Source organism: Eptatretus burgeri, chromosome 12, assembly GCF_056783735.1.
Source record: "Eptatretus burgeri isolate ZD-2024b chromosome 12, Ebu_testis_v1, whole genome shotgun sequence".
NCBI lineage: Eukaryota > Metazoa > Chordata > Myxini > Myxiniformes > Myxinidae > Eptatretus > Eptatretus burgeri.
The window spans coordinates 48,220,122-48,244,074 of record NC_140972.1 but is presented as its reverse complement, the minus strand read 5'-3'; the positions used below and the strand labels follow the sequence as shown (position 1 = coordinate 48,244,074).

Here is a 23,953-nt window from a genome sequence, read left to right as displayed (position 1 = left end):
ACTGGTATTACAACTTTCCCAACGATTGAGTTGGGTACTGTATTGCAATATTACCGGTTCAACATTTTGGATACTTGTCGAGGAAGTGAAATGTGTATACCTAGGCCATTTCACCACAGATAAAGACAATATCCATGGAAAAATGGTGGAATGAAATTGCTCCTCAATATCCCTCTTGTTTTACATCACACCAAGAATATATCACAGATTTACAGTTGATGCTTAAGGTCTTTATTGACCTTTTGTAATCCATATGTTTATTACCAAATTTCTCAAAAGTGAATGTTCTCTCAATGGCACAGAGCTGCAGGCAATTTGGGGTGTGAGGCAGGACCTTTACAATGAACACCATCAATCCTACGCAGATTAGACTAGAATGAAGCTACATTGAGGAACTCCTCCTTGTGGAGATAAGCATGCTTCCTCAAAATAACGTGCATTCGTGTCGGCCTTTATCATAAGAAAAAGCATGTAGTCAAAGTGAAAGCTGAATGAAGATGATTGAAGACGAAGCAAGATATCAAGAAACAATGAAGTATCATTAAAATACCTGGGAAAGAGAGACAAATATGTGAACTTGATGATCAAATGATAAAGATAAATTTGAAAGCCAGAAAAGCAAAAAGTGACATCCTCTGAAAAACAGGAATCCACATCATATATCGTCACTACATTCAAGAAACTCCATCCTCACTTCTCGGCGTCTAAAAAGCTCAGCGCCACGACCTCCTGCTTGCAACTTGGCTTTCACGACTTCTGAACTTGGCCTGGGATTGACCTTGACCTCTTTGCCTTCATTCTGACTTTCAACTTGACCTGTATCGATGCGTTGGACGAGGGAGAGCAGATCTGGGTTGGGTGCCAATTTTGGTCTTTCTGCAGAAAAATGGAGACAAACGTGAGGCTTCTGGGGGAAAGTATCAATAGGAAGAACAAGGACACCACCTAGCTCCTTTTGAAGCAATGATTCTGGAAATCGGATGTATTTAATACATTAATACATATATTGAATATGACATGAAAGATAGTTTGGCGAGAAAGAGCTATAATGTATTTCTATCTCATTAATAACATCTATATAATAATCTTTTGATAATAAAGCAGGAGTGTCTGTCTGTCCGTCCCCAAACTCGTCCCTCAGTTTTGGGACTGGCCCCGCCAAAATTTCTCTGGAACATTTAGGGGTCCACGCGGGTGTCCTAAGTTGGGTGGGAGGTTTTTGAATTTCTACCCAAATGAAGTCTCTCTCTCTCTATCTCTATCTCTATCTCTATCTCTATCTCTATCTCTATCTCTATCTCTCTCTCTATCTCTATCTCTATCTCTCTCTCCACATGTAAACCCATTCACGGGTTCAGCATTCACAGTTTCAACATTTACCGCATGTGAAAACTTTCGCTGGTTTGATAATGTCTCAATACAATTATGATTTTGAGTTTGCACCTGAACGACTCTGCTTTTTCTCCATCCTAAGGTGGGTGGGAGGTTTCATGAATTTCTCAATACAATTGTGATTTTGAGCTTCCACCCATACAAACCTGCTCCCTCTCCGCATGGAAGCTCATTCACAGATTCGGCATTCACAGTTTCGCCATTTACCGCATGTGGAAATATTCGCTGGCTCGGTGATATCTCAATGCAGTTGTGATTTTGAGTTTCCACCCGTAAGATGCTGACCATTCTCAGCATGTAAACACATTCGCAGCTTCAGAAATTTCTCAATACAATTGTGATTCTCGGTTTCCACCCATCAGATGCCGCAATTTTTCTCTCACATTCGCGGTTTCCCCATTGACCACCAATAGAAACATAATATTCACATTCTTATGGGGTCAGCTGCAGTAAGTTTTTTGCCCAAGTCATTCACGAACATTCACGTCCATGCCTGACATTCGACTGAAGGTGTCACAGGAATGTGGAATCTGTTGGTTCATGGTTTGCCATTCACCGTCTCCGCATTGCCTGTTTGTTTTCGGGCTCCCACCCATGCATAACATGGGTACCTCACTCGATATTAATATGGTGGTGTAGAACTTATTATTTAATGTTCAGTAATTGAGTTTTTATAAGTAAGTATATCTCATATAATGTGAGAATAATCTTATAATATTCTTGACCTGTAATTATTTTTTTATATATACAATTAGTTAAACTCCAAACTTGTCACAACAGTAGTCTATTCAATGTTATGAACATAAAGTGAGAATTACAAGTAGAAGACAAGGACATTCCTATAATTTTGTTGTGGGCCGGGGGTCGGGTGAGAAGACCACGAGGTGGGGGAAGCTATCTCGGCTCCCACCAGACTCCCAGAATTGAAGGCCGTCGCACACGGATAATTCCGTGACGTGGTGGGTCGCTAAACCGACCGTGGACGCCAATAACTCAACCTCGTGACCTCGGATCCTCCAGTCTATGGGTTAATCGGGTCACCTAATTAATCACGTGATTTAATTACCGGGGAACATGCCCTGTGTACGCCTTGTCCGAACCGAATCACTCTACCGGATTGGATAACTTCACCGGATCAGATGCAGCCGAGCGACACTGCCAAGGACATACCTAATAAAAGGAACGGGTTGTTGGGAATAAAGTCCTGGCTAAGCTCGGAATTGGACCATGCTGGATCAATGAAAGAAACCACAAAAACGAGCAGGTAACATTTCTAATAATAATTTATTAACAATGGCAAGGAATGGTATGTGGTACGATCAGGATTTATTGGGGTGTGTTGTGCAGAAATAGGGGAGAGAAGTGTGGTGCAGCAAATAAACAAGCAACTTACAAAAGGGGACACAGAACAGACTTAATGCGAAAATAATAACAATAATAATAATAACAATAACGATCTTCTGCAGTCTTACTTAAGCAGACAGGCACCAGGAAACACACACAAACGCACGCACACAGACAGAAAACCTGATGAAGAGGGAGTATTGCAACAATAAGGGAGAGGAGTTGATGCTACAATCTCGGTACCTTTGTTCTTTGGTTGCACGACGCGCCACCAATACGTTTTGGGGGGGGGGAGGGGGATGCTCCGTGGTGCAGTACCCGGCAAATGGCGCGTCGTCTCTGGCTTCAGCAGCGCATGTGGAGAACGTGTTCGTGAAGGAGGGGCTTGAGTGGAGAAGGGGCGGAGTCCAGAATGCGTGGATGGAGTAGTAGGTGGGACCAGGTAGGCAGGTGGGGTCAATGTCGTGTGGGCGGAGACGAGGAGGTGGAGTACAGGCAGCAGGAGGCAGGTCGTGCAGAGAGACGAGGGCCAGGCGAGAGAGAGAGAGAGAGAGAGAGAGAGAGAGAGAGAGAGAGAGAGAGAGAGAGAGAGAGAGAGAGAGAGGCGGAATCCAGGCAGCAGGAGGCGGGTCGTGGCGATGTCGAGCAGAGCGAGGCGAGGGTGAGGCCAGAGGGAGAGAGCGAAAGAGAGAGGCGGAGGGGCCACTCTGACCTTTATAGGACTTGCAGCGTGGGGGGAGGGGCCACCCTGAAGCGAAACGCCATCACCTGAATCAGGCGCTCCGATTGGCCCCGGCCCCGTCACGTGGCCCACTAACTTTTGTCGGAAACTGCCTCACTTCATTTCCGGAAAGGTCACCCCAGACAGTGAACATATTTCGCTCCGACCCCACGACATGACATGAATCGCCCACACCAAAATTGGCACGCGAATTGTCCCACAAAAACCCCTAGGCCATGCACTGGCGACTGGCCAAGGGTCCCGCATGCCCGCTCGGGCGTCCGACCAGCACCGATCAACATGCCCGCTCCATGCGCGCCAACACGGCTCACACTGTACAACACTCCCCGGCTCTATCGCAGCTTCGCTGGCCGTAGAGACGAGAAGACGTTCACCATCCATGGGGAATCCGCTGCTGCCAGTGAGGGCCGAAGGTTCATCATTATGGATAAATCCATGTATGTTTCATGAGCGGCGTACGTGTCTGCCTTCGGGCGCATTCCATACAGTCCGCATGGTTTGGCCATTACCCACATGGTCAGCGCTCGCGTTCGCACGACTGCAAGCGTGTGCGCGGGGCGAACACCAATATGGATCAAATATTTGGTTGAAAAGGAACACGCCGCTTCTTCCTTCGCACACTCGTATCTCGCCAATGTGGCGTGGAGTCACCTTTATCGGTGTCCGTACACATTTTGTTCAGCATGGGCATCATGCTGGCTGTGTTTCCTGTGTTGTGAAAAACACCATTCGTGCGGCCTCTTCAGAGATATTCATTCGTATCCCCTTTTAATGCAACCGGCAATCTTCCTCAGATCATCGGAAGCTCGAGTCGATAATCCCGCACTGCCAAGTGCACTGTATGACTCGCAGCACATGTTGGGTTTAGGGCTCACTTGGGAACGAGGGCTCTGCACCGTTAATGCCTGCGCGTTATCATTTCCTCGCAGCGGCGCCGTATGTGCTGGCCTCCATGAGGGCCCACCTCACAGTGAAGGCACACGTGGCTCAGATTTACCTCAGGAATAATCAGAAGAGTAGAGTAGAAATGAAATGAAGAAAAAAATGATGTAAGAAAACCGAGCAATGAGATCATCACAACGCACACCCCTGTTATCCCACGAGACAAAAGGAAAGGGACTATCTACATGTATATCAATGGAATAACTGTCTTGGGACCACCGTCTGTTGGATGCATGCGGTTCTGAGAAATGCAACAATATTATATTCTACAAGGATGTACATATATATATATATATATATATATATATATATATATATATATATATATATATATATATATTGTTATGGATTTCAGAATCGGATCCCACTAATGCATACAATATTGAGTTCCTCGGACAGTTATTTCCAGAAATCCATGTTCAGGATAGACCCACCCCCTTGTCTGGTGGGATTCTAACACTTTGATGCGTTGAAGAAGGGTATAGAAGAGATTCCCTTTCTTATGGGATGGCCGTTTCCTCTTTGTGACACATTCATGCACGTGAGGTAGCCATTAGCCCAACGGAGGCTCGTTCGATCCCCTTTCCATCGGGACACATTGTCATGGAGGTGGACGATTTATTTACACTTTGGACTTGCAGGATATTTGATTAAGCACACCGCGGGCTTTTCCTGAACAGTTATAATTCTGACGGTCGAATACGGCTGTGGATCATTTACCTGACCCACATCTCTTTCATCGATGTTTGACATCCACCTTTTTCCATCGACGTTTGACGACCCGTTCGGCAGCTCTATGGGTGCTGGCTGGCTCTTGTTCATGTTTGGCTGAATGGAGAGGTGATGTTTGTTGTTGACGTTTTGTGAGCGCTTCACGTTTTCACTCGGTAATTTTGGCAAATGGCTGCTTTCTGCCATTTGTCCAGCACCCCAAACATGGCATCATAAGCCAGGCCTGTGTTGATTTGGGGCTGCATCTCGCTCTGGTAAGGAAGGAATGATCGCGAGGTTGAAGGTTGGCCACGTGCAACGATGCGCCAATCGGCAAGGTGGACGTCACAGCTGAAGTCTGCTTGAGGCTCCGCCCAGTTGCTGATAAAAAGGACCAGAGGAACGTTTTTGTGACAGCTGGGTGACGGTTCCTTTCAGTTCCAGTCAGTTGCTCCAGTCAGTAGTTGGTGAGTTGGTGAGTCGGTGAGTTGGTGAGTCGGTGAGTTGGTGAGTCGGTGACAGTTGGTGAGTTGGTGACAGCCTTACAGCTTCTAACAGCTGATTGTTGGTTGCAGCTCCTGGTGGCTCCTGCCGGTGGGTGACGGTTGGACCATTCCCGCTGGTTCTGCTCGGTACCTGCTCTCGGTGTCCCTGGTTCCTGGGGGTGACGAGATGATGTTGATTGGTGTTTGAGCCTATTTGCGGGTGGGTGCATGGTATGGCAGGGCGCTGGCAGAGGATTAAGGCACGCTCACACGTTTTGGGACATTTTATTGGATGTACGACGACTTCAACCTTGGGAAGCCGAGAGAGACACACACACACACACACACACACACACACACACACACACACACACACACACACACACACACACACACACACTAGACGACCCGTGAACCCGTTGGGTTCCCGTTGTGATAGCTGTTGAGGAAAAAAAGTAATTTCAAAAAAATTAAAAATAAAAAAGGATAGCTCCAGCGAACTACACCGCTGAGGTTGTTTGCATTGATCAAATTATCCCGAAGAGGACTTGACTGAATCGGGAACTGATTTTTTAAATAATTTTTTTCGTTGCCCGATTTGAACGAAACATGATATTGCACGTCAATGTGAAAAAAAAAAACGGAGAAAACAAAGTCGAAGAAATTATTGTGCGTAATCTTCCAAACACAATTTTATTTATAAATGAACATGGAAGTATTAGATCAAAATGGCGATGTTTATTTTATGCTTAAAAATAAATCGTTCTTTGTCTATTATAAATGTTTGACATTTTAAAAATAAATCATTTCAAGAAAGAAAAAAAAAGATAGCTCCAGCGAACTATACCGCTGAGGTTGTTTGCATTGATCAAATACTCCTGAAGAGTACCTCACTGAATCGGGAATTGATTATTTAATAATTTTTTCATTGCTCGATTTTAATGAAACTTGATACTGCACACCTCAGGAGAATGGCGAGTAAGGTGGTCCTAAAATTTTTGCGCTATCTTGTACCGTTTTTGCTGTACTTCGGGAACATATATGCAGTATCTTACAAAAGTGAGTACACCCTTTACAAAAATGTACATATTTTATTGTAACTTTTTGCTTAGATGTATTATAAACACAAGACTCAAAGAAATGATAGAGTCGACATTTTGTTATACATGTACATTGTACAGGCCCAAAACATGAATTCTGTGGAAACAATGTGGCATACTGGGCATATTTGTGGAAATGGGGGGGGGGGGGGAAACAAAAGTGAGTACACCCTCTGTACTTTCTCACATTGAAGCGTTATTGTTTTCAGTATTTTGTTTGTCCACCCTTGTTTTTGAGCACAACAGCTATTCTACTCGGTATGGAGTTGACCAGTGTTCCACATGTCTTTGCTGGGATCCTGTTCCACTCCTCTGCAATGACTTCTCGAAGTCGCGTGATGTTGTACATCTTTCGTCCCTCAACCTTACATTTCAGGATGGCCCACAGGTGTTCCATTGGGTTTTGATCAGGTGACATGCTTGGCCACTCCAACACATTGACCTTCAACTTCTTCAGAAAGGCAGTTATCTGCTTGGAACGATGCTTTGGATCGTTATCGTGCTGAAATCCAGCTCCTCTACCAAGTTTTCGCAGGCAGGGTAACATCTTCTCCTTCAGGATGTCACAGTACATCGTAGAATCCATGTTTCCCTCGATGAACTTGAGTTCTCCAGGACCGGCAGCACTCATGCATCCCCAAACCATGACACCACCACCACCATGCTTGACAGTAGGGATAGCGCACTTGTCTTGGTACTGTTCCCCAGGTCGCCACCAGATGCGCTGCACTCTGTCACATCCAAACAAATTGATCTTCGTTTCATCAGACCATAGGACATGTTGCCAGTAGTCCAGGGGCTTGGATTGATGTGCTTCAGAAAACTGTTTGTGAGCTTTCTTGTGGCTCTGCTTCAGGTTTGCACACTAACAGAGTGGCCAGAAGCTGAAGAAATCTCTTCAGCAATCTTGGTGGCACTTTGTCGTCTGTCTTGGAGGACTAGATTCTGAACTTGGCGAACAGTACGTGCAGTCATCTTTGCCGGTCTGCCCTGGCGAGCACAACTCATTGTTGTTCGCTTCTTGGAGAACCTCTGGATGACCTTGGCCACGGTGTTGAGGCTTACTTTCAAAGAAGCACTGATCTTCTTGTATCCTTGGCCATCTTTATGTGGTGCAACGATTCGATCTTTGACATATTTCGAGAGCTCTTTACCATGAGGAGCCATGCTGCTTTCTCAATGGCGATTGGTACAGGATTTCCTATGCAATTATTTGTTCAGCAAGCAGATAGACAATTACTGCATTGAGTACACTTCCTCACTTTTAACATACCATGGAGGTTGTAGCTCTCTGGACATTATGTGTATTGTTTGGTGCATATTTGTACATTTAACACTCTGAAAATATGCAGAAAATGATGAAAATGGAAGCTGTTTTACCAGGCTTGACTTACTTCTTGTGCAGACAATAGCAGGGGTGTACTCACTTTTGTTGCCTCCTCTTTCACAAATATTCGTAATATGCCACATTGTTTTTATGGAATGGCAGTTTTGTGCCTGTATACATATTGCAGAATGTAAAACCGGGCGTAGTGGCGTGCGCCTGTAATCCGGCTACTTGGAGGCTTGGGTTGGAGGATCGCTTAAGGATGGGAGCTCTGTGCTGGGCCGTGCTATGAGAGGGTATGGGGCAGCCCGGAGTCATGGCGAAACCCAATCCTTATCCCTGTGTCGTAAGAGGCGACCAGGGTTGCGTCAAGAAGGGCATCCGGCGTAAAACCTATGCCAAATCAGTATGCGGATCATAACGGATGATCCGCTGTGGCGACCCCTAACGGGAGCAGCCGAAAGAAGAAGAACATACATATTGTAGAATGTCTACTCTGTCATCAACTCCAAGGTTTTGCTTCTAGCACAGCTGCTTAAAAAGTTACACTGAATTATTTACATATTTGTGAGGGGTGTACTCACTTTTGTGAGATATTGTACATACATATATATATATATATATATATATATATATATATATATATATATTTATATTTATATATATATATATATATATATATATATATATATATATATATATATTTATATATATTTATATATATATATATATATATATATATATATATATATATATATATATATATATATATATATATATATATATATATATATATATATATACACACACAAGATGAGAGTTTTAGTAATATATAGATATACTTGTAGGGGATACATGGCACTATCTGGCTGGGTGAGATTTTCCCAGCGGTGGTTTGTAAACTTTTTTTGCGGTGGTATACTTTATAGCGGCCTTTGATGGGTTCAAAACAGACATCATTGTCAGTTTCTGACAGCTTAAAACCTTGCCTGAAGTAGCTATACCCAAAATTTGGAGCCTCTCGGTGCTACGGTTTGTCCGTGAAAGAATAACATGCAAATGCACACAAACAAACACTTGAAAATATTTATATAGTTATATATAAGTGTGTCTGTCTGTCTGTCTGTCCGGGCCTTAACGATTTCCCATTTGAGCTTTTGTCATCAAATTTTCAACAAAACTTTATGATGAAAATATGGAGAAGACAAATTAATAATTTGGTCAAAAGGTCAACGTCAACATAAAATCATCAATTTTCATCCAACTGACTTAGAATTTTAAGAATTGGCATATTGGGTAACTGAATCGGTTCACCAATCAAAAGCTAGAAGCCAATTGGTATTTTTGATCAAAAGGTCAAAAGTCAAGGTCGCCTCATATCGTCAGTTTTTGGGGGGGGGGGGTTTCTCTTACACTTGCGTTTTCATCATGTTTAGCATACGGGAGAAGAATAAGAAGTCCGAATACAAAGTGGATGGGCTTTGCATTTTCAGATGCTTTTTAGTTGATAGTGTTTTGCAACTGATCCTACCTTGAAAGGTAAACATTGGCAGATGCTGGTTGTGTCTTCCTCTTGCAGAATCTAGAAGCCCAGAGCGTGGTGGAGGGATATCAGCAGAGCCACTCTGGGGGAAGGAGTATGCAGTAGTAGGTGAAGCCAGAGGTGGAGGCATTGTGTAGGGGGAAGCCAGAGGAGAAGCCAGAGGAGGGAAAGGTTGTGGCATTGTATTTGAAGAAACCTGAACAAAAGGAACTGTGAGGGAAATAGTGGGAGACCTCACAGGGGGCGAGGAAATGGGTGTGAAGGGACGGGCAGAGCGATTAAGAGAAGATAATGGTCTTCGGGGGACTATGGGAGTAAAAATTATGCAATTTAAAAAATAATATATATTATGGTTTCGGAAGTTTGGGGGGGAGGGGCAGCAAAAGCAGAGAAGCAAGTACAAGGAAAAGAAAAGAGGATTGAGGAAGAAAGAGGATGACAGTTAAATGTGAAGTGGATATATTGTCAGTACAGATCATTTATACTTTTGAAAGTGATTTAATATTCCTTAGATAATGTAGTAATGGTTGATACTGCCAGTTTTATTTTGTCGTGCAACTACTGTACTGTATATTGTGATAGTGCTGAACACGAGAAAATACTAAATTGACAGACAGCGTATGAATAGTACATGGTATTGGCACTGTGTTGCAGACATCACCTTTTCCAGATTTTAGTGGTGCCTTTTTTGAAGAGGTAGAACGTAACTTGGCAGCTACACCTACAGGAGGCGTGACTCGTGTGGGCCATGCCCCCCACTGGAGATCCACCCCCACCTTTTCACTCATCTCAGCACATCCAGTGAGCAGGGGTGGAACAGCTCTGCCCTCCGTTGCACTTTTACTAGCCACAGGTGGTGACTGCCTCTCAATTAAAGCTTCCAGCCGGGAGGTACGCTCCCGGCGCCGTGCAAACAGCCGAGCACCTCTTCCCTCATTCTGCAGCAACTCCATGAAATATTTCCTTCAAATGAATTCTAGAGATCAAATCAAATGACAAGAAAACATCTCGGCTTATAAACGATTGAAACATATTTCAAAACCCTAAAGATCCGTAACCCACTAAATGCTGTGAATGTGACACAAAGTCACAAACAAATACCAACTTAAAATTCCAGATGGTGCTGAGTATGGACTTGTTAATGACGTCTCTACTTTTCATGTATTCGAGGGATCGGACTGAAGTTGCATGCATTTCAAAAAAAAAATGGCGGAGTGGGGGGGGGGATATATTGGCACTGTACACAAACAAAGGGGACAGATAGAACCCAACAACAATAACTGTCAAAAGGAAATACACCATCAAAGGTGTGTAGCAATAATTGGGCGATTCTAACCAAAATTCCTGGAGAAATTAATGTGAAAATAAGTTTTCTAATGAAAGGATACTTGTTCAGTGAAGGTAAATATATTTTTTTCCAGTTATAACAGAGAGAACACAGGATGACAAAGGGGGTACATCACAAACAAGGATGATAAAGGGAATAGAACACAAACACAGGTTTTGAAATATATGATGAGATATACCAAAACAAATTGGTGTGATAAATAGACCTCGTCTAAATTTTATGGTCACCTCACCCCCTCCTTCCATGAGAAACACCCAAGCAGCCTGCGAAGGGTGAGGGGAATGTGGGGAAAATACATTTTGCAGTGCATAATAATTCCCCTCTGTTTGCAGCAGGGGTGAGTTGTTTCATATGCAGCCTATGGCTATACCTGGTGTTGGCTTAATGGTTAGGGTGGTGGGCTTGGGATCCTAGGATCCTGAGTTCAAATCCCGCTCAGGTGTTTAATTAATACCAGGTGGGGTTAACTCGACCTGTCATCCTTCCAAGGTCAGAAAAATGAGTGCCAGCATGCTGGTGTACTGTGTCGGAGTGGTGACCTGTGCCAGCATGCTGGTATACTGTGTCGGAGTGGTGACCTGTGCCAGCATGCTGGTATACTGTGTCGGAGTGGTGACCTGTCCAGGATTGTATCCGATAGTCAAGGAGACTGCTTAGGCAGCACCAACGCTCTGCACAGAGTATGGTCCCAATCTCCTCCTCCTCCTTTGGCTGCTGGTTGTATCATTTCTGGAACTGTGGCTGTGCCGTGCCCATTGTTACCAGTAAGCTGCTAATCATTTTGCCAACCTCAGAGGATGACAGGCTCAGTGAACCCACGGTGTTATTTCAACAGAGGCTCAAACTCAAGACCCTAAGTAAGATCTTCAGCCAGCCACCTTAACCGTTAAGGCAACAGCAGGTTTAACAGGGGGTCAGGAAACCACTTGCACTGTGGCATGTGCACATACAAAAATCGTAAGTCGTTTTCCACCCCCACCCCATTGTAGGGGGGAGATAGTTCTGTTCTGTTCTTGCATATGGCAGCTTGGCTGCTAGGTAGCTGTCATTTCTTGGAAGCACAGCTATGCTGCTGATGATGTGCCCCTCTACTAGTGCACTGGTACTCATTTTGCCAACCTCAGAAGAATGACAGGCTGAGTCAACCCCACGTGGTGTTAATTCAGCGACCAACGGGGCTCGAACTCAGGACCCCTAAGATCCTAAGCCAGCCACCCTTCAGCCACCCAAGCTGCTAAGCCAATACCAGGCTTGGGGGGGGATGGTTATTTGTGTTCATGATCTGACCCTGGTGTTACCCAATGCTTGGATAGGATCTCAAAGTGAACTTTGTTTCTGTAATGAGTGAATCAGCACTTGTTCAAGGTCAATTGTACACGTTGGTATAACAGGATACACAAAAAAATTTGGTGCCTCAACATTTCTCAATTTCACTTCTTTTTGTTTTTCTTCCTCCTCAAAGCAATAACAAACATTTCTGTTAGTCAGGTAGTTGTTAATTCCAGCACAGAACTAGTGATCTGCATTGGTGGCACAAGAATCTTCTTCTTTCTTTAAGGGCCACAATTATCCCCATGTTCATGTAGGGTTTGCTGGAGAGAAGTTTTTGGCCCAAGTCTTTCACGGACTGGCAGGCGAGACGTTCGACTAAGTAGTTTTGGCAGGAATTTGGAATTTATTCAGGGTGCCGGCGATGGCTCGCTTAATGCAGGGCTAAATATACATATTGCCATATCCAGGAGCTACACCGATGTTATTAAAAGTCGAAACTTGTTTGCTTATGCTCTGCAGACGTGTGAAATGAACAGTATACCTCTACCAAGTCACTTCAATGGCACAGGTTTCACCGTTGGAGCTCTTAATAACTTTGACTTTGAAAACTGCTCGTCATTGTCTGGCATGGCTGGCACACATGACACAGCTCTACCCCAGGCAAAAATGCTACAGCTAGAACTATGCGATATGAGAGTAGTACTCTCATATGCTATAGTTGGTAACAGGTCCTACTACAGTAGTCTGCAGAGAATTACTACAGGAAAGGAATGCTATTTTTGCCTGGGGCTGCTCTGATGAACAGCTGGTTCTGTTTCAGGACTGCTCTGCTGAAGTTCACCAAGGAAAACCTAACCTCTGAGCCACAAAATTAAAAAAAAAAAAGTTATTGCAAGCTGAGGTCTAAATGACCATGGCAACCTGTGGACTATCATCATAATCCTGTCAATCAACAAGAACTGCACAGAACCCTCAAAGTAGTCGAATATCTTAGGCTACAATTGTCTGATACTGCATCAGTTAAAGCAGCTGACAGAGTTTCTCATTAGACTGGGTTGATGCGTGGTGTCGCCAGGAGAAGAAGGACAAGTACCTCCTCAATGTTTCCATGCTTTCATCTCTCAAAGCACCGTACCATTCAAGCGAGAATGATTTCTTCCAGTAATTCCATCCCGAGTTACTGACTATGCCACAGTGTACCCAGATATGAAAAGTTTTTGAGACGAGCACACTGAAGTAGTATATCAACTTGTTATGCCAATATTTTTGCAATGAAGGCGTTTTCCATTCTGCTGCTGACATTGTCCTGAGTCACCTGGATGAATTTGAACTCGTTTACCCAATGTTGGGAATATTTCATTTTGTAAAAATGCCTCTTTTGTTGGGCGATTCTGCCAACAACTTATTTGTTGTATAGGCAACACATTATGTGGGAGGGCAGAGGACGATGCCCTAGTTGAGTCGGAAATCTTTGCTATGCAAAGGTTGTTAGATGGATCACAGTTTGTCCGCTCAATGCTTTATGTATCTTGATTGGTTTAGAAGCAATCAAAACTAGAAGGGCACTCGGTAGAGCGAATACCTCCACCTCAGAATGCCTGATCCACGAGAACATATCGGGCCCAATACATTTTTAAAATATCATGTGAACGGGACTATATAGTTTTGGCTCTATCAATGGTGAAAAATTACTTTTAAAATTTAAATAATTCTCATATCCAGATCTGGATTCGGATCTTCACCAAAATTGAATCAATTCTTCCATGTCATATTTTCACCAAGTTTCATCCGAATCCGTCCATTACTTTTTGAGATATCGTGCTGTGTATCGTTTTTGGCCCTATCTCTCAATGGGGAAGAATCACTTAAAAAATTCTGGTATTCGGATCTGGATCCGAATCTTCACCAAAATCTAACCAGTTCGTCCTTGTCACACACTGAACCTCTCCACAAAATTTCATCCGGATCCATCTAAACTTTTTGAGATCCTGTACTCAAACCAACAAACAAGAAGACGTCGTGCAGAGCACGATACTTGCAAAATCCACCCCCTCTGCAGAGGTTGCCATGGATACATCAAATTGTGCATTTCATTGAGATTAAAATTGACAATCTTAACTAAACCTCAGGTCAATCGGATGAAAATTGATTATTTTTCAGATTGAAATGAATGATTTTTCGAAGTTTGGCCTTAATTTGACCTTTAAACCTTTTGACCTCAAAAATAGTTGGTTTCCAAATTCAGTATGTACACTCTGCAATTTCTGCTTAATAATCAGGTTAATCACATGAAAATTGATTTTTCAGAGGGAATTTGATGATTTTAGAAGTTTGACCTGAAAAATAGTTGGTTTCCCAATTCAGTGACGTGATACGTGAATCTTGTTAAAATTTCAAGTCAATCGGATGAAAAATTATTTTAGAAATTAGACCTCAATATGACCTTTGACCTCAAAATCAATAGGCTACTCAGTTGAGACCACTACAACTTGGTGAAGTTTCATGACAATTGGTTTAGAATTGTGACGTCAAGGTGATTGACAAACAGACAGACAGAATATCAAAATCCACTAACCAATATACTTGAAAAATCTTCGATTTTGCAAATAACAAACAAAGACAAAAATGGGTGAAAACACAACCTCCTTCACCTTTGGTGGTGGAGGTAACAAAACTCCAAGTTACCGCAACCGAAATAGTTGTCAATGATGACCTGATTCCTGCAAAACTAGACTCAAGCAATCCATATATAATGGACCGTGTGTGTGTGTGTGTGTACAGTATGTACTGTGTGTGTGTTTGTGTGTACAGTATGTACTGTGTGTGTTTGTGTGTACAGTATGTACTGTGTGTGTTTGTGTGTACAGTATGTACTGTGTGTATGTGTGTATGTACATATGTACAGTATGTATGCACAGTATGTACTGTTTCTATGTATGTATGTACTGTGTGTATGTATGTACGTATGTCCAGTATCCTCTATTCCACTGTGGAAAAAAAATTCGCCCATTTTAGCATTTTCTTCCTTTTAGGGGGGTGGGTGCAATTGGAACTAGAAAGTATTTCAGAATGCAAAGCCCATCCGCATCCACTTTATATGAGAACTTCTTCTTCCATATGCAAAACATGATGAAAACGACAAAAAAATGAGAAGGGCACTCGGTGCAGCGCACACCTCCTCCACGCTACGCCTGATCCACGAGAACATATTGGACCCAATATATTTTTGAAATATCATGCGAAATATCGTTTTTGGCCCAATCTCTCAATGATGAAAAATCTATTTAGAATTAAATAATTCTCGTATCCGGATTCAGATCTTCACCAAGGGGGGAATATTTCTTAATATCTCAAGATACTCAGTCATATTATCCTCATTCCCACCATAAACATAGTCGAGGACACAAGCATGACCGAGTTGTGTTGTTTTGATTTCTTTCTACAGGAGTCACACTTGCACACTTTATCTCTTCATTAACCTGTTTGTTGAAGATTAAAGGCTGATGTTATAAAAATATGAACAAGATGGTGTGGTGCATGCTTGCACAGAAATATAGTGGATTACACAAAGCACTTCCATATCATATCTGGTTCTTTAATACCCCATTCACACCACTCACTACACATTGATCTTTTCAGATGGGAATTATTGATACGTTCATAAGCCAATCCAGAGGAGTGTGTTCCCAGACATGGTCGATGGCATCTACATCAGGACTCTGTGGTCGATGTGATTCTGAATGTTTGTTGTGTACCATCAAGACATTTTGAAGAATGGAACAGATTTAGTGCAGGAAGATGGTGCCACCTCTGCCTGGAAGAGACAGAGTGACCTCCTTTCCTGGGCACCGCAGAGTCCTGACTTGAACGCCGTCGGACACGTCTGAGAACATGGATCTAAAACTGCAGAAAGCTGACCTCTGCCAAGTAATATGCAAGGGCTGCAACAAACTCTGCTCCACATATGGCAAAATCTAAATCAGGCTATCATACAGACATCATTGATTTGATTCCTTCACGGATCCAAACACTATGATGCCAAAGGACGTGCTGCCAGATATTTATACAGGTAGTCCATTTTTATACCCTCATCGAAGGAGAGGGTATTGCATTTGCATCCGCTGGTCTGTTTGCTTGTTTGTTTGTTTGTCCCCACAAAACATTAGTATTTTTCTCTGCAACCGCTTGTTGCATTGAGACAAAAATTTCACCATTCATGTGACTACTCATGTAGAATGCTTTAATAATTATGACGTCATAGGTCACATGATGTGGCAGCCATGTTGGAAAATGGAAAACCTTTGGACCACTGCATCTCTGAAACCACCCCAAAGAAAAAAAAATTAAACTTGGCACATGGCAAGTGCTCCTCATGGGGAATGAGTGTGATTATTTAATGATGTCATAATTTCTTATGTAGAACGTTACATCCGATCAGTATGAACATTTTTGAGGGTCATCTTTGGATAAAATGGTCCACAATTTTTTGATGACGTCATTGGTCACGTCATTCGGCAGCCATATTGTTTTTTAAAACAAAACCTTCAAAAATCTGCTCCGAAATGGCTGAACAGATGGAGGCGAAACTTTACACATATGACTAACTATCCATGAGGAACAAAAGGTTCACACATATGACATCATAGGTCACATGGTTTGGCAGCCATATTGGAGTTACTCTAAAACATATAAAAACCTTCTCTAGAACGGCTCGGCAGCAGATTGACGGAAAACTTCACATAAATGTTCCCCAAGGCATACGTGTATAAAATTGTTTATGAATAATTGTTAAGTCAGATGGTTTGGCAGCCATGTTGGATTTAAGAAAAGTATTCAATGATGTTTTCTCTGGAATCGCTTAATCAATAGACGTGAAACTTCACAATTGTGATCTAATAGTGATGGGGAATACATGTTTTATATTTCAACTTGATCAGACGCATGGTCTGGCAGCCAGAATTATTTAATTTTATATCTGTTTTTAATTTATTTATTTTTTGAATAAAGCGACTTGGCTGTGTCTGGATAGGTTTGAAGGTAGAGGAGTCGCAGCTGAAATCCAAGTCCCATCCAGGTTCCTCCTGATGACTTCATATTTTCTTTTTGCTTGTTCATATTCCTTCTGATGACTCCAATGCAGGACTGTACCTATTTGGTCTTCCATTTGATTTGAATTGAATTTATTTTAATACTGTTCTGAATTAAATATAATCATTTTTTTTTTTTTAAACGTCTTGGGTCAGGGTCAAGTGTCCAATCAAAGCGGGCCATCTTGTTACCCGATCATCACTGCCAGCAGTTATAAAGTGGCAGTTCTAATTATGTCTCTTATTAATTTCGTAACACACGAGTACACAAGTGCCACACAAAATACACCACAAAAAAACTACACAAACACCACACAAAAGTTTCCTGGCGAGGGGCTGCAATCTCCAATTGTTCTTTTTCTTGTTGTGTTTGTATCACAGATCGTTATAATTTTCCTTGCAGTCAGTGATGTTCATTTCATTCTGGCAACATAGATGATGTATACATACATACATACATAGATGCCACATACTTACATGACACATACATGACACATACATGATATATACATGACACATACATACGTGATATATACATATACATACACACATGACACATACATACATAATATATACATACATACTATATACATGATACATACATACATGACACATACATGATATATACATACATACTATATACATACATACATGACACATACATGATAGATATTTGTGTGATGGAACTTATGTTACCTCACAGAAATAGATAAATAACATGATGGTCATTGCTCAGTTAAAAGGATAAAATTGTTTCAATGTGAGAAAAATAACACTTGGTAATCTCAGCCATTGACTTCACATGTCAGTCAGATTATAGATTTACTGCTCACCTTTAATCCAAATGCCAATCATATATTACAAATATACCTACACCGATAAATACCTTTAGTTACACAGACGAGAACCTCCTTATATGATTATTTACAACCTCATAGCCTTCTTTAACGAACAATTTTTATCAAAAAGAAAACATTGATTTGGTGAATTACCTTCAAACTGCATCGGATGATGTGGGGGTGCAGGTAGAGACGGCGACTCAGATTTAGAAGATGTGACACTGTATTACAGAGACAGTGAGGTAGAAGAGATGTACAGATACAGGAAAAATGATGTAGGCTACCTTATGCTGGTCGATGGTTACTAAGACTATTTTTAATTTACCTTCAGTCAGCATGGCAGGAATAGACTGAACGCAGAGGGAAGGGTGTGTGTGTGTGTGTGTGTGTGTGTGTGTGTGTGTGTGTGTGTGTGTGTGTGTGTGTGTGTGTGTGTGTGTGTGTGTGGTGTGTGTAACAGAGGATAAAATGTCAACATTAGATGTACATGTGGGGAAAGGAAGATACATTTGATAAATCAAATGGAAAGGGAAGGACAGAGAAACGACACTTGGGGTGGAAGGGAAAGGGGGGAGTGGAAGGGAAAGTTAAGAAAATGAGGAATCTTGACAATGTGTATGTAAATTGTACAAATGTGTAAATTATGTCAGTGCAACGAAGATTAAGGGAATTGAAACATGTTTAGGAAGATGGTGAAAGGGCACAGTAACACATTAAAAACACTCAATTAATTTCTACAAGCAAAGAACCAGTCCTTATAAGTAATGATCCCAACAAGGTTGAGGTGAAGGTGGGAGAAAATCTGGGGACAAGCAACCATAACGTAGTTAGCACAACTTTATTGTTGAGAGGTTAAGTTCGTGATAGTGGGAAAAGGTTGTTGGAAAATAAGAGGACAAACTTTCAAGGTATGAGAAGTGATTTGGGAGTTTTTCAATTGGGTGGTTTGCATCGGAGCGGTGAGAAACCTTCGGGGGGCAAATGTGTCTGGTGCAGATGAGGCATATTCCCAGGAGGTGTAAATGTAGTGGTAGAAAGACATTATGGTGGTTGAGCAGGGTGGTACACAGTGTAATTAAAGATAAGCAGAAGACATTTATTAAGTCCTAGCAGGGATACTGGGCAGTAGTTGTACTTCTTGTACTACTTCCAAAACGTTTAGGATGCAGCTCTTTTATATACAGCATCCGGATCTCCTTAAATGCTAAACACCTGTACACATCCTCACATTGAGGGTGCCTTTAGAGAGCGTCTATCATGAACTTTTAAATATATTCGGACATTTGCTTTAAAGTTTCGAAAAGTTCACGTTACTATTTAAAGATTATTCCATTTAATGTGTTGTAATTTCGTAAATACACGATCTTCTCGTCATGAACGAGGAGCCTCCATGATTGGTCTCGCTATTGGCTCCATCAAGGCACGTGACGAAATATCGGAAGTTGTTGTTATTCTTCTTCTTCTGGTGAAGACAAAAACTTTAGGACGTGGCTCTCTTGGACACATTTGTCCTTGTTTTTGTATACCATGTTGAGGCCCATGTAAGAGCTAATACACAGAAACATATAACAAGACAGGAAACAAGAGGGGTGTTTGAGGGAAGCACAAAATAGTGGGGAACAGAGACAATAGGAGATCTGTGGAAGGGAGAGGGATGGGGCGGCGTACACTGGTTTAAAAAAGATGGACACCACAGGAACTATCAGGAAGGAAAACGGAATATGAAGGAGGTACTTTTGGGGTGGATTAACAGGAGTAGAAAAGATCAAGATTTTGGATGGTGGTGAACAACTCTTTTGAAGACCTGGAGGGAGGAGTGGGATTGAAGAGTGTCTGAGTTTGTTCCAGAGGTGGGAAAAAAGAAGAATGAAGGTGAGCAGTGATTCTTGATTTTTGCAGTTTCACCAGAAGGGGGTTTTGATAGACCTTGAGCACACTGTGGAAATATAGGGGGGACAGATCACAGACAGAGAAAAGGTGGGGCAAGGCTGGAGAGGAGATGGTAGAAGACAGAAAGACTACTGACCTGCCTCTGGTGAGTGAGTGAGAGACCCAAGGACTCAGCTTCATCGTGGGAGATACCAATGATCCCAAAAGCTTTGGTTTCCACAGCGTGAACTCGAGCTAGGTGTGAGGCAGGAGCACCAGCCCAGACGGGGGAGCAGTACTCTGTCAGACTGCCGATGAAAGCTTTGTAAGTAGTTAGAAGGTAGGTGTGCCAAGGAAGGAATTTGCATGATGTAGGATGCCCAGTCAGTGACTGGCTTTGGAGGCCAGCTTGGAGATGTGGCTTTCCCAGGAAAGATCATGGCACATATCTTTCCCAGTAAAGATAGTGAGACCCAAAAGCTTGAATGAAAAGACTTCATCAAGGGGATTTTTGAGAAAGTAACTCTGGGGTTTTCATGTTGGACCAGCTTGTGATTTTATCCAGGTCTGCAGAGAGTGAAGAGGCTGCTGCCTGTTGATCTGAGGGATGGAAGAGCAGAGGGTGGAGTCATCAGCAAGGAGATAAAGAGGATTTTCTGGAGAATCTGAGTGATCATTGATGAAAACCAGAAAAAAAGCACCGTGCCCAGCGCAACACTGCCTTGAGGAACTCCAGCCTGGATGGGAAGAGTCGATGAGAGAATTCCATTAAGAGCTATGCGTTGACTGCGACAGGAGAGGAAGTCCGTGAGCCATGAGTGCAGATTGCCTTGGATACCATTGGAAGAGAGTTTGATGAGCAGTGTGGGATGCCAGACTGTATGAAAAGCTCACGATATGTCTAGGGATATGGCTCTGATCTCATGTTTGGTATTTAGGACCTCCATCCATCATTGGGAAAGTAGAAGCAGCATATCCAGGGTAGAGTGACCTGGTCTGAATCCAAATTGATGGGCGGAAATCAGGCCATTGGAGACGAGGAAGTATTTAATGTCTGAAACGATGATGGATTCCACAACCTTGCTGATGATTGGGAGAAGGCTGATTGGTCTGCAGTTACAGGGATCTGTTGTTGCACCTTTTTTATTCAGAGTGGTAATGTTTGCTAATTAGCAAATGAGCAAATGAGAGGTTGACTAGAACAGAGAGAGGGTGAGCAAGAGCAGCGCCAGAGCATGTTTTTAGAACACGAGGGCTGATGCTGTCTGGACCGATTGCAGAATCTGAGTCGAGGTTTGAAAGCAAGCTCTCCACCTTGTCAGAAGAAAAGGACACAGAGTCCAGGAACAGCTGGGTGTGACTGGGTAAGGTGGGTTCAGAATGCAATGGGTTTGGGACACAAGATTTAGAAGCAAATTGTTGTTCCTGTTTTCATATCAGGAATAAAACCTTTGACAGACCCCTTTCCCATTCTATCACTGAATGTATATAGTGTAAATTTCATCATTTCAGAAACAGCAGAGACATAATCAACCGCTTCAACTTCTTGTGTTCCAATGTACAAACGAACACTATCAAACATTTTCCAGAAGAAATCATTGACGAGTGTAGTGTTTGTGTTATTCCCAGCCTTAGTGATTGTAAATTTACACAACAAGAAACTTTCGGATAGATTCAAATAAGTTTGTTGATTATTTATTTCAAAACTCTTTGTACCATTTGCGTTCCAGTCTGTTCCAGTTATTGCATTTACCTTGAGGTAATCTTCTTTTTTAGTGGAGTTTGAGATGATAATAGTATCATCCAAATCATAGATACTATCAATTGCTTCCATACTTGTATTTATTTAGGAAAAAAGATGTTAAAACTTTTGAAACCCTGACCCAAGTATTTGAATTATTTTCTGTCGTTCTTGGGGGGACAACTGAGTTTTGCCTTTCTTAATTTCTTTAATTGCTTGTAATTTATGAGATTCCTTTTGGGCATCTTTTATGCTCTTTACAGCACCTGCTACATTTCCCACAGCAGAAGCAGTTGAACCAATTAGGTCTTTATGTTTCAGAATAGTTGAACCGATACCCATTAGAGAATCAATTATCCCATCTCCTCTAAACTGATGTCCTTCACCCCTTTGTCTCTTAGGTTTATAGTATCCTTTACCAAGGTACATACCTTCACCCTTGTAGTATGGGGAAAGGAACATCCCATCCCCTGTAATTATTTTATATTTTCCCAACTCGTGTTTCCTCACAATAACCAGCATATTTATTTTTTGGAAAACTTCACGTAGGTGAATTCTGATGGATATAACTTCTCCATTAAAAGAAATCATACGATTATCTTGGTCGGTTATCCTAAAATTACTCTGTGTATGGTTTTTCCTGACACAGGGAGATAAACCAGATTTTTGGGTTCCATATTGAATTTATAACCAATTGGGGTTGAGTATGCGCTGAATGAAAATATTGTATTTGTTTTTATTCCATCATTATAAGCACCATCAATCAAATCACAGTGAATTAATACCGAATTTATTCCTGAGGATATTTGAATGACATTACTGTAAAACGTCCCATTAGTTTCAATATTTTTTGAGGAGAAACCCAATAACTCTCTAAATGAATTATCAATTGTGAAGTCAACCTTGAAGTTATTTTTAAGTTTAATCGTTGATTTTGAAGTATGTTTTTGAATGTCTATAACAATATTTTTTGGTTCATCACCCTGTTCTTTCATAAGATGAGCAATTTCGGAAGATATTGGAGAAATCTCATATGCTGTTATGAAATCTGTCATATGCTATGAAATCAACAAAATGGGTGAGACTGTTATCGTTTTGTATCCACTTCCCAGATTATAACTAAACTTGTCATTTTTATCACTTATTAAATATGGTATTATAAGTTTCCATGGACAAGAAAGATGCCTCATATTCTTTTGTTGTGTCAAGTTGTAGTGGGTATGGGAATGAAGATGTGTGGTCGCTTGTTGTGAAATTAAAACTCAGGATTGTGCTTCTCATCTTATTTAATATGAGATAAAATATCTTTATATTGAGATTTATTGATTATTTTCATGTTCATCAACTGATCTAAAATGGCTGATGCTTCATTAAAACAATTGTTATTTCCAGCCTTCTTACTACCTAACAACCATAACAGTCTATTAACTAATTGTGAATGGTCATTTGGAAGAAAACTAACACCTGAACCAAGCTTACTTAAAGCTTGAATAATGTGTTTCTCCTTCTCATTCTTGCCACGTTTACCAGAAAGACTAACCTTATGATCAACAGATTTCAGCAAATCAATATATGCTCTATCATCATTATTTTTCATATCCAATGGTTAACAAAATACTTTGATTCATTCTTCACAGTTGAATCTTGTCTTCCATCTTTTGTGAGAAGAAACATTAATCTCGGAGTTAGTTTGACAGGGGGTTGAGCAGACCCCAATAACCTTAATTCATCATTAAATATCAATACCTTTTCTTGAACAAGATGAAATATTGCTGGTTGTTCTGTTGGGATGAGTCCTGCTTTGGTTTATGATTCCGCTGAATATTCATTGTTTTGAAGAGCATTCACAATATAAGCAGGGGGCGATTCATCTCTTCCAGTTGTTGAAATAATCCTTCATCATAATCATATTCTAATTCCCCTATATGCTCTAATTCTTCCTCCGCCATTTGATCAAAATCTTTTAGCATTTGAAGTTTTTTTTTTTTTTAGGAGTATATTCGACTGTGGAAACATCTACAATTTTTTCTTTGGAAGTTTTTAAAAGTAGTTAAAAAATTTATCTTGTTTTCTTTCAAATGCTTCTTCACCCATTAGTTTCTGTCTGCGTTTCTTCTTTATGTCTTCCTGTTGTTTTACAACTTTTGAAACCAACTCTTGATGTTCCTTAAATCTTCTTGCTCTTTCTTTCGCATCCATTTATTTGTTGGA

General features: G+C 41.6%; 1 protein-coding gene across 1 annotated transcript; it reads right to left on the bottom strand.

The window, feature by feature from the left end:
- Positions 1-215: 215 nt before the first annotated feature.
- On the bottom strand, positions 216-18,548 carry LOC147015564 (synaptopodin-2-like). The gene is made up of 5 exons (XM_085850427.1): positions 18,458-18,548; positions 18,286-18,353; positions 10,248-10,562; positions 9,575-9,892; positions 216-876 (listed from the first exon to the last, which is right to left on the bottom strand). The coding sequence occupies exons 3-5, from the start codon at positions 10,537-10,539 to the stop codon at positions 656-658; spliced, it is 831 nt and encodes a 276-aa protein (XP_085706553.1). The 5' UTR covers positions 10,540-10,562; positions 18,286-18,353; positions 18,458-18,548; the 3' UTR covers positions 216-655.
- Positions 18,549-23,953: the final 5,405 nt, after the last annotated feature.